Source organism: Sus scrofa, chromosome 2 (assembly GCF_000003025.6).
Source record: "Sus scrofa isolate TJ Tabasco breed Duroc chromosome 2, Sscrofa11.1, whole genome shotgun sequence".
In the NCBI taxonomy this organism is placed as follows: Eukaryota; Metazoa; Chordata; class Mammalia; order Artiodactyla; family Suidae; genus Sus; species Sus scrofa.
In genome coordinates, this window is record NC_010444.4 from 55,028,756 (window position 1) to 55,047,957 (window position 19,202).

The window sequence follows — 19,202 nt, forward strand, 5'->3', positions numbered from 1 at the left end:
TCTGTGGAGTGCCAGTTAGGCAGAGTGGGTTGAAATTCCATATGACATGAGGCAGCTGAGGAAGAAAAATGTTATGTCCTTGATATTTCTAATTTGTATTAGTTAGACTCAATATTGACAAAGCAGTCCTATAATTAACTTCACAATTTCCTTGATCTCTGTTGGCAGCTCCAGGTCCTAATTCTTGATCCCCAGGTGTACCTGATATTGAATCACTTCCAGAGGATGCACTACCCTAAAAGAAATATAAACCTATCATTTTCCTTTCACAGTGGTATAAGGAATTCTTATACTTGATAAGAATCTTAGTTAAATCTCTGAAATGAAATTTTCCTATATAGAAAGAAAGAATAAAAGTTATTTAGTAATTATAGGCCTACTATGAAAAGAATGAGAAGTCTTCTGGCTTTAATTTGATCTAGATACACAGAAAACATCATTTACATATATTGGAAAACATACTGAAAGTAGTAGAAGGGCTATGCTGAATGGAAGCATCAGATAGTTTCCATGTTCAACTACATGACAAATAAACCTTTTCTTTGACAACATTTCAGCAAGAAATAAATATTTCATGTTGATGATAAAAAACACCATAAAGAAAAATAATAATGCTATTCAGGATCATTCATAATAGATAATGATATAAGCTGTATCATATATACTTATGAATGATAATTTTGACCACATGAATGAATTATTTTCTTCTCCTTTAGATTAATTGTAGTCCTTGCATGTAATAATAATATTTCAATTACTGAATGCAGATGAATGGATTTATATGCAATTCCTGGTAATTGTAGAAAAACTTTGTCTACAGTTGCACAGAGTAGATTCTATGCATTAGTCTTCTCAAGGCCCCCATTACCTCCTTATTTCTCAAGCTATAGATAATAGGGTTGAGCAATGGGGTCAGGATTGTGTAGAAGACAGCCAAAGCCTTGTCTTCTGTTGGAGATCTTAAGGATCTGGGACGTAGATAAGTGTAAACAAAGGGTGCATAGTAGAAAGTAACCACAGTGAGGTGGGTGCTGCAGGTTGAATAGGCCTTCTTCTTCCCTTCTGCTGAGTTCATGCGATAGACAGCAAGGAGAACATGACCATAGGAACATGCAATACCAAAGAAAGGTAACAAGAGGAAGACAGTGGTGCTCACAAACACTGTGTATTCATAGATCCAGGTGTCCATGCAGGCCAGAGTCAACATGGCTGGGACATCACAGAAGAAATGATTGATGGCCCTGGTCTGGCAATAAGGGATATGGAGGGCATATGTGGTGTGGGCACAGGAGTTGATAGAGCCCATTATCCAAGATCCCATTATCATAGACACACACACTTTTCTGCTGATTCTAATAGGGTAGTGAAGAGGAAAGCAAATGGCCACATAACGATCATAAGCCATAGAGGCCAAGAGCAATCCTTCTGTACCTGCTATAGTCAAGAAGAAGAAACTCTGAACCCCACAACCAATGAAAGAGATAAATTTGTTTCCAAACAGAAAGTTGGAGGCCATTTTGGGGACAATAGTGCAAATATATGTCAGGTCCATGAGGGATAGCTGACTAAGTAAAAAATACATGGGTTTGTGAAGATGGATGTCCAGAAGGATGAGAAGAATCATGGAGACGTTACCAAATAGAGCCATTAGGAAAATGAGAATAATGATAATAAAAAGAAACAAGCCAATTCTTGAAGGGGGAAATAACCCCAATAAGATAAAATCAGTTGATGTTTGATTATAATTTTCCATGTGGCATTCATGCAATATTTCCTAAAGGCAGACACAGAGTAAGTCAGTCAGGTTTAAAATAAGAAGACATTTTAAATTATTTTTTAGTCAGACTGTGTATTATTTTAAAAAATTCAACTCAAATGAAGAACTGAATTATCATTTTAAAAAATAAACATTAGGTTTTGAGCCAAGGTTTAAAATTTAAATATGCAAACATTTTTCAGCCCAAGGGTTTTCCAAGAATTATTATAGTTATAAAAACATTATTATGGGCATTCCCATCATGGTGAAGTGAAAGCAAATCCGACTAGAACCATGAAGTTTCAGGTTTGATCCCTGGCCTCGCTCAGTGGGTTAAGGATCTGGTGTTGCAGTGAGCTGTGGTGTAGGTCTCAGATGCAGATTTGACCTGGCTTTGCTGTGGTGTGGTGTAGGCTGGCAGCTATAGCTCTGATTGGACCTCTAGCCTGGGAACCACAATATGCCATGGGTATGGACCTAAAAAGCAAAATAAATAAATAATAAAAAATTATTATGATAGTATTAGGATAAGTATGTTTCACTGTCCTATAAAAATTTATGTAATATCAAAATCAAATATCATTTTCAAAATATATTCATAGGACATCAGTGTTCATGTATACATTATAGAATTCTATTATGTATAAATGTTTATTACCATTAACAAATAGCTTATCTTTCAAAATAAATTCTTCTTATAAAGTATCACATTAATGCATGTTTGACTCTAAAATTTTGCAGCCTATCAGCTCATGTTGAGAATCTATCTTTCTTTATTAGCTTTCTTTGCTCAGAAATGTCAAAACAAGCTTCCTTGAAGTTAGGTATTAACCTGGTTCATCTTTTATGAAATCTAAAATGAATTCTGGATTTCCTGGTGTGGCACCACAGTGAGTTAAGAAACCAAAGGCAGTGGCTTAGGTGCTATAGGAGGTGAAGGTTAAATACCCAGCCCAGTAAAGTGTGTTAAAGGATCTGGCATTGCCGTAGTTGTCGCATAGGTTGCAGCTATGGCTTGGATTCAACCCCTGGCCTGGGAACTTCCATATGCTGCAGGTGTGTGTGTGTGTGTGTGTGTGTGTGTGTGTGTATTTAAAAATATATAATGCATATATATAATATGTTATATATATAATAAAATAAAATGAGTCCTTATTTTCAAGTATCATTTACAAAAAAAAAAATCACTCTCTTCTGCCTCTTTAATGAGTTTCTGAATATATAGTTAAAATAGAGCCTTTCCCTGTATATCTATACACTATACCTCTCACAGCTTTGATTTATAATTTGACATAATTTTGTACAAGCTCTCCCAAATAGCACAAGTTTTATGTCTATTTCTCTAACACTTATACAATATGCATTGGTTTCTGATGCTTTGTCTTACACATTTAATTTATACCTTTTAGTTTCTTATAGTTAAAGTTTTGTTTTCTTTTTTTTTTTTTTATAAGGGTTTTTTTTTGTTTTTTTTTTTTTGTCTTTTTTTTGGTTGTTGTTGTTGTTATTGTTGCTATTTCTTGGGCCGCTCCCGCGGCATATGGAGGTTCCCAGGCTAGGGGTTGAATCGGAGCTGTAGCCACCGGCCTACGCCAGAGCCACAGCAATGCAGGATCCGAGCCGCATCTGCAATCTACACCACAGCTCACGGCAATGCCGGATCGTTAACCCACTGAGCTAGGGCAAGGACCGAACCCGCAACCTCATGGTTCCCAGTCGGATTCGTTAACCACTGCGCCACGACGGGAACTCCAAGTTTTGTTTTCAACTCTTGATTAGGGTGTAAATTTAAATACTTATATTTATAATCTCCCTCTGTTAAAGCCCAACTATCATGATCATATAAAAAGCATATAAAGGGTAAATTAATCCAGAGAAGATAAGCATAAGATATAGTAAATATAGATAAGCCTTTAAATGAAGAAATTTGGAAAGAGGAATGGTCAGTCATTTAAACAGAAAATAGAAAATTGCATCCTGGGAGACTTTTCATGGACTTGGGAAGAGAAATTCTCCAGAGACATTGTAAGTGACTCAGTTCTGAAAAGAATGTAGTGTTTTAGTTGTAAATATTTTTATATAAACAAACCTTAACAGTCTTTTAAGGAAGTCTGCAGCGTGAAAAAGGAAGATGCACACATACACTCACACAAATATACATTCACACATACTCATAAACAGTGAGCTGAAAATGACTGAAAACTGTGGAAAATAATGCATTTTATAAAACAGGACTTGCATCTTCAAAGAAGTCTGATACATTAGCATATTAGAACATGAATATTATTACATGTGTTTTTTAAATGTGTCAGGCATCGAAGGTTCTAGCAAACTAAAAAATTAATAATTATAACACAGAAAAAGCTTAAGTGAAACTTTGGAAGACATTATGAAAAAGAATATACCAGAATTAAAATAAATGGACAGTCACAAAAATAATAATATTCAACACTTTCAAAGGATGGGAGATTTCAATAATTAATATGAGAAGGAATATATAATTATTTTTGGTTCTAGAAATGCATATTGCAAAATAATAATAGAGTTTCTAATATCAAAGAAAATATTTTTTGTACTGGTATACATGAAACACCATATTCAAACAGAATGAATGGAACAAAGAAATATAAAATAAAAAATATTTTCTTGAAAGGGATTTCTTGAAATTACTAAAAGTCTTTTTGAGAATATTTTTTTAAATTGTCAATATTACCTACAAATATACGATATTTTGAACATAAAAAAGTGTTTTTGATGAAAAATACCAATAATGAGTAGAACTTATTTACATAGAAATACTAACTAAAATATCAGATTTTACAATAATTAATATGTTTGTGTTTTAGCAAAATATACTAGCAGATGGATAAATGCTTTCAACCTTGCCACCACAGACATAAAGTGGGATGTAACTACGATGAAAGTATGGGGGAAGAGAAAAAGAGGTGGAGTTGGCTGTGTGTAGAGGGGGAAGTTCTCAACCGCTGTAGCCAGAGTAAAAGTCAAGAGATGATACTTGCTATTTAGTAATTAAGCATGAGAAGATAAGCATATTGGTAAAAATACATGGGTAAATAGGAGAAAAATGTGGCAAAACTATATAAAAATATGTGCCATGTTGAACCAGAGGAGTGAGCTATGAAACCAATGATTTGTTCTGTGGACTGTTGAGATTATGTTCTTATTTTACTTGAATAAAATATTAAAGTTAGATAAAACTGACATCAGGTACAAATTAAACCTAAAACTAACATTATCATTAATTGTGAAGATTGAAAACTTTTCCTTTAAGAGAAGGAAAAGTCAAGGATATACACTTTTGTCACTTCTAGTTTGGATAGTAGTGGAAGTAAAATCTTCTTAGTTCACAAATAACATGATATTAAAAGTAGAAAAATGTATGAAGAACAGCATGGAGGTATCAGAAAATTATACGTAGAACTACCATATGACCCAGCAATCCCACTCTTGGGCACATATCTGGATAAAACTTTACTTAAAAAAGACACATGCACCCGCATGTTCATTGCAGCACTATTCACAATAGCCAAGATATGGAAACAACCCAAATGTCCATTGACAGATGATCGGATTAGGAAGAGGTGGTGTATATGCACAGTGCAATACTTCTCAGCCATAAAAAAAGAACAAAAGGGAAAGCCATTTGCAGCAACATGATTGGAACTAGACTCTCATACTGAGTGAAGTAAGTTAGAAAGAGAAAGACAAATACCATATGATATCACTTATATCTGGAATCTAATATATGGCACAAATGAATCTTTCCACAGAAAAGAAAATAATGGACTTGGAGAGTGGACATGTGGTTGCCAAGGGGGAGGTGGCAGGATTGGAATGGATTGGGATCTTGGGGTTAATAGATGCATACTATTGCCTTTGGAATGTATTAGCAATGATATCCTGCTTTGTAGCACGGGGAACTAGGTGTAGTCACTTATGATGGAGCATGATAATGTGAGTAAAAAGAATGTATGCATGTATGTGTAACTGGGTCACCATGCTCTACATTAGGAAAAAAATAATAATATATTGGGTAATTAAAAAAAATAATGGATAAGCAATGAAGTCCTACTGTGCAACAAAGGGAACTATATCTAATTTCTTGGGATAGAACATGATGGAAGATAGTATGAAAAAATAATACACACACACACACACACACACACATACCTGGGTCATTATGTGTACAGCAGAAATTGACAGAACACTGTAGATCAACTAAACTTTAATAAAACTAAAAATAAAAATCCCTCCAAAAAAAAAAAGAAAAATGTAGAGTCCACAAACATTCTGTTAGAAGTGATAAGCAAATTCAGCAAAGTTACTGGATACAAAATGAATGGTATTTCTATACTTTAGTAATATAGAATACTAAGAATTTAAGAAAACAATTACATTTACCAAAATGAAGAATACAATTTTAGGGATAATCTTAATAAAGAAGGTAAAAATTTGTTCACTGGGTATTGTTAAATATTGCTGAAGTAAATTGAAAGTAGTAGAAAAGCATTCTCTGCCTTAAGATTGGAAAACTTACATTGTTATAATGTCAGTCAGCAATGCTATAAGCAAAAAACAGATGCAATGAAATGTCTATCATAATCCCAATAATTTTTTTTCCCCCTGTGAAACAAAAACACATACAAAATTCTCATGAAATCACAAGGTAATGAGAATAGTAAAAAAAAAAAACAAAAAAAAAAAACAAAAAAAAAACTTATAAAAGAATTGAATGAACCGATTTCTAATTCAAAACTTAGTACAAAGCTATGTGTAATATTGGCATAAATACAGACACAAATCAACAAAATAAAATAGAGAACCAAAAGAAAAAGGAATTCACGTATTGACAAAGGATTTTTCATAAGCATCTCAAAGCCATTCTATGAGGATGTCTTTTCAGCAAAAGTTGTGGGAAAAGTGAATGCCTTGGTCTGGCTAATGAAATTAGATCATTATCTTACACCACACAAAATAATTAACTTAAAAGAATCAAAGTGTTAAATGTAGAGCTAAAAGTATAGGCTCTTTGGTAAAAACAATATCAATATATTGAATTTAGCTGAGCTGTGCAACAACAACAATATTATAGATAAATGGGACTTTTTAAAAATTAAAAATAACTTTGTGCATCAAATAACTTTATCAGTAGAGTGAATAAATAATCCACAGAATTTAAAATTATTTGCAAATTTTATATCGGACGATGGATTGATATGGGGAATATATAAAGAACTGCACGACTCTACAACAACAGAAAAACTAGTTTAAAAACAGAGGGAGCACTTGAATAAATACATATCCAAAGATATAATGGTCAATAAACACAGGAAAAGTTCCTCCATATTACCAATTATTAAGAAAATCCAAATAAAAGCTATAATGAGATACCACATCTCACCCTTAAGTGATGACTACTATTGAATAAAAAATGTAAAAATAACAAGTGTTGCCAAGGAAAAGAATAAATTAGAATTCATGCAAATAAAATGTTGTTAGATATGCAAAATTGCTTAATCACCATGGAACATCCCACAGCCTATTTTAAAAACAATACAAAACCAAACAAACCCATAGATTTACTGTATGATCCAGCTATTGTACTCCTGGGTATTTTTCCGAACTAATGGAAAGCAGAGTCTAGAACAGGTATTTTTATACACATGTTCCTAGAAGTTAAACTTTGGAAGCAGCACAAATGTCCATTGACAGATTAAATGATAATAAATATGTAAAAAATATTATCTTAAAAAAAGGAATTCTACTATACAATACAGCAAGGACAAAGCTTATAGATATCATGCTAAGTAAATAAAATAAGCCAGTCATGACAAATAAAATACAAGATTATATATATGTGTGTGTGTGTTAACATACATATATATGTTACCCCGGGTAGTCATATTCATAGAGATGAAACAGAAGTGGTTCCTAAGGACTTGGTGTTGTGAAGAATGTAGAGTTAGTGTTTAATGTGTACAAAGTTTCAGTTAGGTAAGATAAAAATGTTCTAGGGTAATGTTGGTAATGGTTGCATGATACTGTCAATATACTTAATGTCATTGATCTGCACACTTAAAAATATAGAAACAATCTTAAATTTTATAGTATATTTACCATTATAGAAAAGTCAAATTTAAATGTAACTGAAATTATTTCATATTTAGAACTCCAAATACACTGTAAAAAACCTATGACAGAGTCCTAAACTTATGCAGAGGAATTGATCTTCCAATGATATGTGGTCTATGAAAACTTGCTAAGAAAATGAAGGGAGAGAATTTCAAAAATAAATGTCAGAGTCCCTGTTGTGGCTCAGCAACCCGAGTAGTATCCATAAGGATAAGTGGTTTCAATACATGGCTTTGCTCAGTGGGTTAAGAATCCAGTGTTGCCGCCAGCTGTGGTGTAGATTGCAGACATGGCACCGATCTGGCCTTGCTGCTGGCTCTGGCATAGACCAACAGCTGCAGCTCTGATTTGACCCCTAGCTTGGGAACTTACATGTGTGCTGGGTGCAGCCCTAAAAAAGAAAAAAAAAAATTGTCATTTAAATTCAGCAGGATATATCATTTTAGACTTTCCCATATTATGAAATTGATATTTGAAATTAAATTATTTACAAGTAAAAATGTAATTACCAATGAATTTACTGTCATTCATATCATATGTATTTTATATAGGGCTTTCAATATAAAAATTTTTATGAGTTACTTAATTTTCTCACACTCTCAACATGAATAAATAAGCACCAATGGAAAAATGAATGGCAGATAATATCTGATGTGAGATATCTTATGCCATATATCGGGATTGTCAATATTTTTTATTTATTCATGTTGCACTGTTCTTGCATTCTGTCATTTGATATTACTGAAAAACCCCTATATTTGATGGGGAAACAATCTCAACTGTTGAATATAATCAGCCTTGAATATTTCAAGGTGTAAAGTGAAGATGACATTTTTTTCCTTTTATTTATTTGTTTATTTTTTTTGTCTTTTGTCTTTTTAGGGCCGCATCTGTAGCATACGGAAGTTCCCAGGCTAGGAGTCAAGTCAGAGCTGTAGCCAACAGCATATGCCACAGCCACAGAAATGTGGAATCAGAGCCGTGTCTGTGACAAACACCACAGCTCATGGCAACACCGGATCCTTAACCCAATGAGCCAGGCCAGATTTGAACCCACAAGCTCATGGATACTAGTCAGGTTAATTTACCACTGAGCCACAACAGGAATTCTGCTTTTATTTATTTAATTCATTAATTTATTAATTTTTACATTTTTTCTTAATAAAAATAGATCCAAATTTCTTATTATTCCTTTTTATTTTAGTTTTATCCACTGGAAAAACAATAAATAACCTACCTCAATTTATAAAATATTGTAAATCTCTGATTTTTAATATTTTTAAAAGCATTGCAATCTACGCATCAGCACTGATTACCTACAAGAGGAAAAGAGCTAGCAGAAAAAAATTCTGATGATGAGTTTTTGATTAAAAAAAAAGAAAAAATCAATCCTTGAATCTACACCATATTTATATAGAAGAAAAAAATAAAGGTGTAAATTTTGTTGGCCATCTCCATAGACTGTCATGTAGAATGTGTCAGGATGTATTTCAGGACTACATTGTATTTGTTCCTGATCACTATCTATTGAGCTCAAAATCACATCTGGCATTTTATAGATGATGAAATTGAGATCCAGAAACTTAAGGTGACTTTGCCTTAAAATATACAGAGTGCTAGATTCTCATATTGCTTGCCCTATCTCTCTCTCTCTATCTATCTATCTATCTATCTATCTATCTATCTATCTATCTATCTATCTATCTTCTATATCTATATCCATCTATCCATGATTCATTGTATCCATAGGCTGTGATTTGTCCTCTGGAAATGGCAAAGATTGCAGCAAGTACAGAATGCTTTAAAACAGCAGAGGTAATGTAATTTTATTCCTCAGGAGTAGAGATGCTTTATATATGTGTGTGTGTGTGTGTGTGTGTGTGCCTATGTGTGTATATATACATATGTATATTTATTTTTATATATCCATATATTATATGGACATTTATATATGTCCATATCTTATAAATCAATTTTGAACTTCACTATATATATATTCCATTTCGTGTTTTAATGTAGAATCTAGACAAGTAATTTCTAGATTTTGATTAAAATTGTGAATTAATTTAAAAGAACAAGTAAAAAGCAGTGTTAAGTTTACCAAGAGTACACTGTAACCCATCTTTATTAATGAAAAATATATAAGAAATAAGAAATAAGATACACTGTCTTTCACAATCCATATTTGGGATTGGAATCCATAAGTGTGACATGTATTCTTAAAGCATCAGTTGAGCACCTCCAAAGCATCTTCCAAGACCCTCACCTCATATACAAAGTGCATTTATGAATTATATCCCAAAATAATTTATGTTGTCCATTTCATATTCTACCATTTCTGCTGAACAGTATAGTAAAAAGTGCAGTCACTTGCTGTACCTCCCACTTAAATTGTTCTATTTCTTAATTAACTTTTACATAGAATATAACACACATTCCTAAATGGATTATTTTAAATTATGAATGAGTTCAATGCAAACTATAACCTAAACTGCCAAAACATTGATATAATAGAATTAGTAAATATGTTATTATACAGTGTGGTTTCTTAAAAGCATCTCTACCCCTAAGGAATAAAATATTACTGCTGCTATGTATAAAGTATTCTTTACTTGTTGCAATCTTTCCCATTTCCAGAGGCCACATTACAGGCTGTGGATACAATGAACCATCCCTTCCTTAATCAACACTATTTATCTGACTTATTTCTCTGTAAATGTCTTGATGCAATTAGAGCCAATTTCTTCTCATAATTAAAGTATCATGTTAATGCATATAAATATTTCTTACCAGATTTATCATAGAATATTATAGTTATCTTCAACTATATCTCAGAATATGGTATAGTTGAGGGAAGTTCCATTCACCATAAGGCCAGAAAAGTAGTACCTAGGCAATATCAGCAGCTCCTATGATATCAATCTTGATGTTTTTCTATCATTTCACCATCAATCATTTACAATCTGATCAATTCTCAACTGTCTAATAACATTTTAATTTTAAAAGAGCTTCATATCTTAAAATACATGAATACATATTTGAAGTGTCCATCTATTTTTTTATTTTGTTATGATATATTTTTTAGCATAAGTTATTTATATATCTTGTTCAAACCAACTCCAGTCAAAGTTTTATTTTTGAGTTCCCTGGCTAATAAGGTAAAATCCCTAGATCTATTCATTGCTTGCTATTTAAAGAGAAGTACTTAATGCTGAATAAATTTCTCTTAAGCACTTTCTGAAGAGTCTCTCCTCCTCTGTGGTGAATAAAAATAAACATATTATTAGGATTAGTACCTTTTGTTATGTCCACACTTTCAAACACGCACTGGCTTGATTAGCAGACAGAGGTCCAATGGACATCATATAAAGTCATTTTCTGGGTAAACTTCTTGGAAAACTTTCTAAGTGAATATACGTATTAATCTTTTATCCCTGCAAATGACATTTTAAAACCTCCATGAAAACTCAGGGGCAAAATAATTATAGGACTTCTTTACCTGGAGATTTATTTTACTGTTTTTTTGTTTTTTTGTTTTTTTGTTTTTTTTTTTTTTAATTAGGAATGTCCACTGAGATTTAGCCAATATAGGTTAAGTCACTATTTTCCCAGGATGGTCAGAAGCCAAATTTAGGGAAAGAGTTTTGATAACTTCTAGCAGTGTTTTTACAAGTGTGTTAAGGGTCAAGTCAGTGGATAAAGACACAAATTGTTCATTCATTTTCTTCTAATACTATGTCTCTAAACATGTTTTATCATATATTTTAAATACTGTTGTTCAGTCAGTGCACATGAATGATAAATCTGTATGTATTAATGTATTTCTCAGTTTTTATTATATTGGCCAAACTGTGTGAACATAGTAACAATGTGTTCAATCACAGATGTATCCATGAGATGATTTACAAAAGTTTAATAAGTTAAATGAAATATGGTTAGTTTAATAAAACATAAAGCAACAATTCTTAAAATAGCCACTGTATGGGAGTATCCTGTGATTTATTTTTTGTTATTATTTATTTTCAATTGTTTCCATTCAGATAGAAATACCCATTACAGTATATAGTAATTTTCACTTATTAAACAAAATAAATATCACTGATTTTGATGCAATAAATTTGAACATATTCAAAAAGCATACCTATGGAAATAAAACAGTAAATATTTTTATATTTCTCATAATTTCCAATAAGTAAATTAATTATACCTTTTACTTGCAAAAGAATAATATTGGTGCAAATTAAATTTTAAAATAAGATTTACAAATTCCTTGAATTATTCATTTTAATATGTCTCTGAAGACACTTTGATTAATTTATTTTGAATTCTTTGGTCTTCTTGAATCTGGATGTTTATTTCCTTCCTCAGGTTGGGAAAGTTTCTGGCATTAATTCTTTAAATAAGCTTTCTGTTCCATTTACTTTTGTCTCCTTCTTCTGGAATCCTCAAAATGTCTATATTGTTTGTGTATGAAATCCTACAAACCGAGATTTTTCACTCTTTCAGATTTTTTTTTTTCAGATCAACTATCTAGATATGTAATGTCTTTGAGCTCTCACTCTTTCTTTGGCTTGATAACTGCTATTTAGCATATATATATATATATATATATATATTTTTTTTTTTTTTTTTTTCCCCTGTTTGGTCATCTTGTTCTCAATTCCAGGATTTTGGTTTGGTTTCAAGGAAGCAAACTTTTTCTTGAATTTCTCATCTTGTTCAAATATTGGTTCTTTGATATAACTTAGTTGTCTGTGTTCTCTTTTGGCTCACTAAATTCTTTAAGATAAGTATTCTGAATTTTTTTCAGGCAGTTTTCAGATCTCCACTTCTCTATGGTCAATTGCTTGTGTATTAGTCATTTACTAGTGTCATGTTCCAAACTTGCGAACTTGTATTTTTGAATTAGGTTTTTCATTTTTAAAGAAGTCACAAGTTCCAGGCTTTATAGAGAAGATTTAAGAGGGGCAGCAGCTTTAAATCAGTAAGCCCAGCCAGCAATTTAGGGGAGGCTAGCAGACAGATAAAATGTGCTTGTTTTCTCACAGGATCAGTGGGTGATTAGCCTTGATGTTTGAATCTGTATTAAACCTGCATGCTCACTTGACTTCTCTTCCCCATGCAAGAACTCTAAAAGAGAGCAAATTTCTCTCTGCACTTCATTATATTGGGGAAGGAGTGACTCAGTAGAGTAAAACTGTCCTTCCTACTCACTTCAATGATCTTTTCCCATTTTTGTGCTCTACCTGAATTCTATAATCACTCCTCTGGAATTCAGAGCTCTAGTGAAGATGTTCGTACATGGATGATTTTTATATTGATGTTTCCATGGATAGATTACAGGCTATAATCATCTATTCCACCATCTATCTGATGTAGTAACCATGTGTGAACATAGTAACAATGTGTTCAATCACAGATGTATCCATGAGATGATTTAAAAAATCATGTAAAATATAAAAGAAGATAAATAGATTTCTAGCCTTTAAATTTAAACTTACACATTTGAGTCATTTCCAAAGTTATTCTTCCACAGAGTCTTCAAAAGATAAGCTCATAAACATTCATAACATCAGCACTTATAATAATGAAATTCTACAATATCCACATATGCACATTAAGAGAAATGAGTTAGTAAATAAAGGTTAGGTACCAAATGGAGTATTCAGTAACAATGTAAATTAGCAATCTACAAATGCACAAATAAATATTAACAGATATAATGCAAAGGAAAAGTCAGACATGAAAAAAAGGCACATAATATGTACATAAAATTTTGAATTGCCAAATCAATCTAGCCTATCACATTACACAAGGGGGTAATTTCATGGTGATAGAGAACAAAAAGGAGTACAGGGGTGACTTGTGAAGTACTAGTCATGTTTATTTTCCAATTAAGTTTCTAGCTACAATAGTTTCAATTTGTAAAAATCCATCAAGTGTTTATATATCTTATTTCAATAATAGCCTTTAAAAAAAGGGGGGATGATTCATGGAGTTATAGTAAAAATGTTGATTTTATACGTAGGTGACATGTTTTATTAGTAGGACTCTTGAGATTTCTGGAAACAGAGAGGAAGGATAGAGATTCCTTAATAAATGTCACCTGGAGTTCCTGTTGTGGCACAGTGGTTAACAAATTCGACTAGGAACCACGAGGTTGTGGGTTCGATCCCTGGCCCTTGCTCAGTGGGTCAAGGATCAGGCGTTGCCATGAGCTGTAGCGTAGGTTGCAGACATGGCTCGGATCCCGCGTTGCTGTGGCTCTGGCGTAGGCCAGTGGCTATGGCTCCAATTAGACCCCTAGCCTGAGAATCTCCATATGCCACGGGAGTGGCCCCAGAAAAAGGCAAAAAGAAAAAAAATAAATAAATAAATGTCACCTTATTTCAAACTTGAGGATAGTGAGAAACATGCATTATCCAGACAAAGAAATGTAACTTATACCTTAGAAAACTATATATAGAACTACCATATGACCCAGCAATCCCACTCTTGTGCATATACCCAGACAAAACTTTCCTTGAAAAAGACATGCACCAGTATGTTCAATGCAGCATTATTCACAATATCCAAGACAAGGAAACGAGCTAAATGTCCATCAGCAGATGATTGGATTAAGAAGAGGTGGCATATATACACAATGGGATGCTACTCAGCCATAAAATAGAACAACATAATGCCATTTGCATCAACACGGATGGAACTAGAGCCTCTCATACTAAGTGAAGTAAGTCAGAAAGAGAAAGAAAAATACCATATAGTATCACTTATATTTGGAATCTAATATATGCCATAAATGAATCTTTCCACAGAAAAACCATGGACTTAGAGAATAGACTTGTGTTGCCAAGGGTGTGGGGGAGGGAGTGGGATAGACTGGGAATTTGGTGTTAGTAGATGCAAACTCTTGCCTTTGGAATGGATAAGCAATGAGATCCTGATGTATAGCACTGGGAACTATATCTAGCCACATATGATGCAGCGTGATAATATGAGAAAAAATAATGTATACATGTATGTTTGTGACTGGTTCACCTTGCTGTAGAGTAGAAAATTGACAGAACATGGTAAACAAGCTATAATGGAAAAAATAAAAATCATTAAAAAAATGTACCTGATAGTGGATATTAATTTGTAGATATAGGAAGTTGTATAATTGATAAAATTGTAACATTACAATTTGTTCAGACAACTGCCCTCAATTTAGCATGAAGAGAACACAAAATTTTAAGCATGAAATTGTGCCTTATGATCTTGTGGATGTAAGAATACAGTAGCTTAAAGGAGATGGTTGCTCACCATACTAAGGAAATTAATGTTTATCAATATGTATTTTAGCTCAATAACTCCAAGAAAAATTTCAAGCCAATGTGGAGTCAAAAAGAGATAGGAGAGAACAGTATTGTTCAGGGAGACTGCAATCATAGCAACACAGTTATGTCCAGATTTTCCTATATGGTGGGAATAAATTATAATGGCATTTGAGATCCTCCCCAGGAAGACGTCTTTCCAGAAGATTCAGGGCCTTTGTGATATCATGAAAGTGGAAGATTTTCCTGTGTTGTTACCTCCACAGTATGTTTATTACTGAATTGTAGAGATAGATTTTCTACAAGTTCTGGGTCACATTAATCACTAGGCCCTAGAGGCACCAAAGCTGGATCACTACTTTTACAAATTCATGTAAAGGTTACTCTCTTTCTCCCCACTCCCTCCCTCTCTCTCTCATCTATCTCTCTGCTGCTTTTCATTGTGTCTTTAGAAACAGGCTCATGCAAATTTTTTATAGACTAACCAAAGATAAAAGAAAAAAACAGTTTAATTTTTTCCACCTCTCTTGTCCTTTCCACAGACCTTGTAACTAAAACAATCGTCTTCCTTATCTTTTTATCACACTGATAATAACCATGTCCACAACTACTGAGAGGTCACTGGACACCTAGTTAAGTATAAAGTCTAGAATAAATGTATACATTCTGAATTATCTTTTAACATTTTTTAGCAAACATTTCAATATGTATGAGAGAATCCAAATTCTCACCTCTTTCCCTAACTTACAGTTATAGCCAAGGTATATGCTGAAAGAATGCGTTAAACTCTTTATATAAAGTAAATGTGAGTAAAACATAAATGCATTTATGAAGCTTTTGATGAGCTATAATATTATACTGATGCTATAAATGTATCCAAAATGAGCAGTGGTGGTTTCTTCACACAACACATTTACTGGCTCATTCTGAACATTCCTCATGATTGTTAGTTGTTAGATATAATTCACCTCAATTTTATAATTTTAATTATTTTTAAACTGAATTTACTTCTATTTTTGCTGTTAAGGATTTAGGAATACAAATCATAAAATTTTTCAAGTAGAAAGCATTGCCATTATTTATTTATGGCTGGTCTATTACAATGAAAGAACAAAATATTTGTGAAATGTTTCTTTATGTTTCCAACAATGTATAGTGTGCTCAGCAAGTATTCATTGATTTTAAGCAACAATTGTCATTTTTGTTCTTTTTTTACTTTTTGGCCTTTTGTCCTTTTAGGGCTGCACCCATGGCATATGGAGGTTCCCATGCTACAGGTCTAATCAGAGCTGTAGCTGCCAGCCTACGCCAGAGCCACAGCAATGCCAGATCCAAGTCATGTCTGTGACCTATGGCACAGCTCATGGCAACGCCGGATCCTTAACCCACTGAGCGAGGCCAGGGATCAAACCCACAACCTCATGGTTCCTAATCAGATTTGTTTTCACTGTGCCATGATGGGAACTCCGTGATTTTTGTTCTTTTACATATTTTTGTTATTAAAAGTATTGTTTTTCAATTTTTCCAATCTTTAGAGTTACACAGTTAAAGTGAGGTAAACCTTTCAACAGCAAGAAATGATTGCATTTTTCAAGATTATTTTCAAGATTATTACGATATCATTGATACCTTGTGAATAAAAATTCTATGTGATACAAACTTGGATGGAAGAAAGTTAGAACCAATTGGCATTCTATAATTAAGCTATTAACCAATTAGCACTCCAGTAAACAATAAATATTTAACATAAGTCTAAATATCAAAATTTATATTATTCTTATCAAGTTTATCTCGCCGTTATTGGAATATAAATTTGCACAATCATTTTGAAAAACACTATGAATTTTCCTCAAAAAATTAAAAATAGGCAATATGATCTAGGAATCCCCCTTCTGATTATACATCCAAATGTAGTGAAATTACTATCACAAAGAGGTATCTGCATACCCATGTTCATTGCCACATATTAACAATAGCTAAGACCTGCAAACAGCTGAAATGTCAAATAATTAAAAATGGGTACAGAAAATGTGTTTAACACATATACAATGGACTATTATTAAGTCTTATCAAAGAAGAGAATCTTGTCACTGTGACAAAATAGATAAATCTACTGGGCATTATGTTAAGTGATATAACCAGTCACAGAAATACTGCAAGATCTCATTTACATGTGAAATATAAAATGCAAACTCTTAGAAAGAGTGGCATGATATTTACAAGAGGAATGATGAAAATGAGATTTTAGTCAAAGTACAAGGTTTTAGATAGGCAGAATGATAAAGTTCTAAAGATCTAATAGTTAACAGTATTCTACAATATACTTAAAATTTGCTAAGAAAGTGGATCACTGAAGAGACAATGTCAGATCCATAAACTACTGTGCCATAGTGGGAACTCTGAAGGAGTCACTTTCTTAAGTCAAGTGGCCTGCTCAGTAATCTTATGTAACTGAATTTTACATTCCCAGAAATATTAATCCAGGTACAATAAATGGTGTTGGCCAAAGCACAGGTGCCTCCTAACTCAGCTAGAAGAAAAACACAGGCTGTCTTATCGTGAACTACTTGTTAAAAAGGTACACCATCTTAAACAAAGACAGAGCATTACTTTTACTCCTATCTGATCCCTCAGGAATTTGGAAACTCTTGAGTATTCTTCTCATGCCAGTATAATTAGTTATTTTCATAAGTTCAATATGAATGTGTTCTTATAGAAGGAAACAAGTGGAAACACAGACTACAGTGCCAAGACTTGGACTGGAATATCGTATTTGAGGGAGATATGTATAGACTCAGATAAGACCAGATAATTGGGAGAAACTGAGGTTTACATTATGAAGCCCACAAAGACTCTGAATCTTACCTTTCTTACAGGGTTCCAGCAAAGCAATTTTTAAAATTACTTATCAATCACAATCTTATTGAATGTAGATCAATAATCAGTTAGTGTCATTGCCATGTACTTTCCAACCAAAAGCAGGGTCAGACAGGGGCTGGGCACTGAAATTCCAGCTTTGGACCTCAGATCAGACAGAAAACTGGGGCTGGCTATCTGGGGAGAAACAAGTATTAGTAGTATGGAGACAGCCTGGAGGGACTGGAGTCTAGAATAACCACATTTCAAGTTGTAAGCTGTGGAATCCTGGTTGCACTTGGAGGCTAGACACCATTGTTAGGGGATGCTGGAGAGAAAGGGAGGAATCCACCATTTAACCCTGAACCCTGATGAGTGCTCTCAGACTGCAAGACTCTAACTTCCCCAGCTCCAGGATTTACCCTTGAGCACTGACTGCTTAGCAGCAATTGTGGAAGAGCCCACAGTCCTTAGGCTACAGAGAAAGTAGAGCAAGTGGAGGGGAACTTTTAAGCAGATGGAGGGAACTTGGGAATAGCACAGTCCACACAGCCATAGCCAGCAGGCAAGCTAGGGAACAGCAAAGATTCCTGTAACAGAGCGGAAGGCTCAGGGGATCTCGGAGAGCCCTTTATCTGGGTGGAGAACTCCATTTTCCCTAGGGGAAAGAAGGTGTTTGGGGGAAGAGTTCAGATGGTCTGAATTTTGGCAGGAGATCTCCTGAGCTGCCAGAGACCTCCAGATTTCCTAAGGAGGCAGAGAAAATTATTTCTGAAGCTTCACAGAGGGGCGGGATTCTTCAAGTGCCCTCATGGTGGGGAAAGAGTTGCAATCTCTCTACTGAAGTGGAGAAAGTTATCTCAGAAACAGGAAAAGCTCCTGAGATTTCACAAGGAGCCTTCCAGGTGAATGCAGATCTACAACTGATCTAGAAGACAGATCATAATTTTGGAAACAGCACAGTTGGTCTGGAATTTGGCAGGAGGCCTCCTGAGCTGCTGGAGATTTCTGGATTTTGTAGAGGGCAAAAAACCTCTTCTGAAGCAGTGTGGAGGGGTGAGATTCCACAAGTGCCTCCTGGGGCAGATATAGAACCACAATCTCTCTACAGAGGTGGAGAAAAT

The 19,202-nt window shown here is 33.7% G+C and overlaps 1 protein-coding gene across 1 annotated transcript; it reads right to left on the reverse strand.

Moving 5' to 3' along the window:
• LOC100523049 (olfactory receptor 2L2-like) lies at nucleotides 815–1,753 on the reverse strand. Its single transcript, XM_003123589.1, has one exon. The coding sequence runs from the start codon at nucleotides 1,751–1,753 to the stop codon at nucleotides 815–817; it is 939 nt and encodes a 312-aa protein (XP_003123637.1).

Excerpts from the sequence above, each read along its gene's own strand:
- LOC100523049 (XM_003123589.1), bottom strand. The coding sequence starts at position 1,753 with ATGGAAAATTATAATCAAACATCAACTGATTTTATCTTATTGGGGTTA.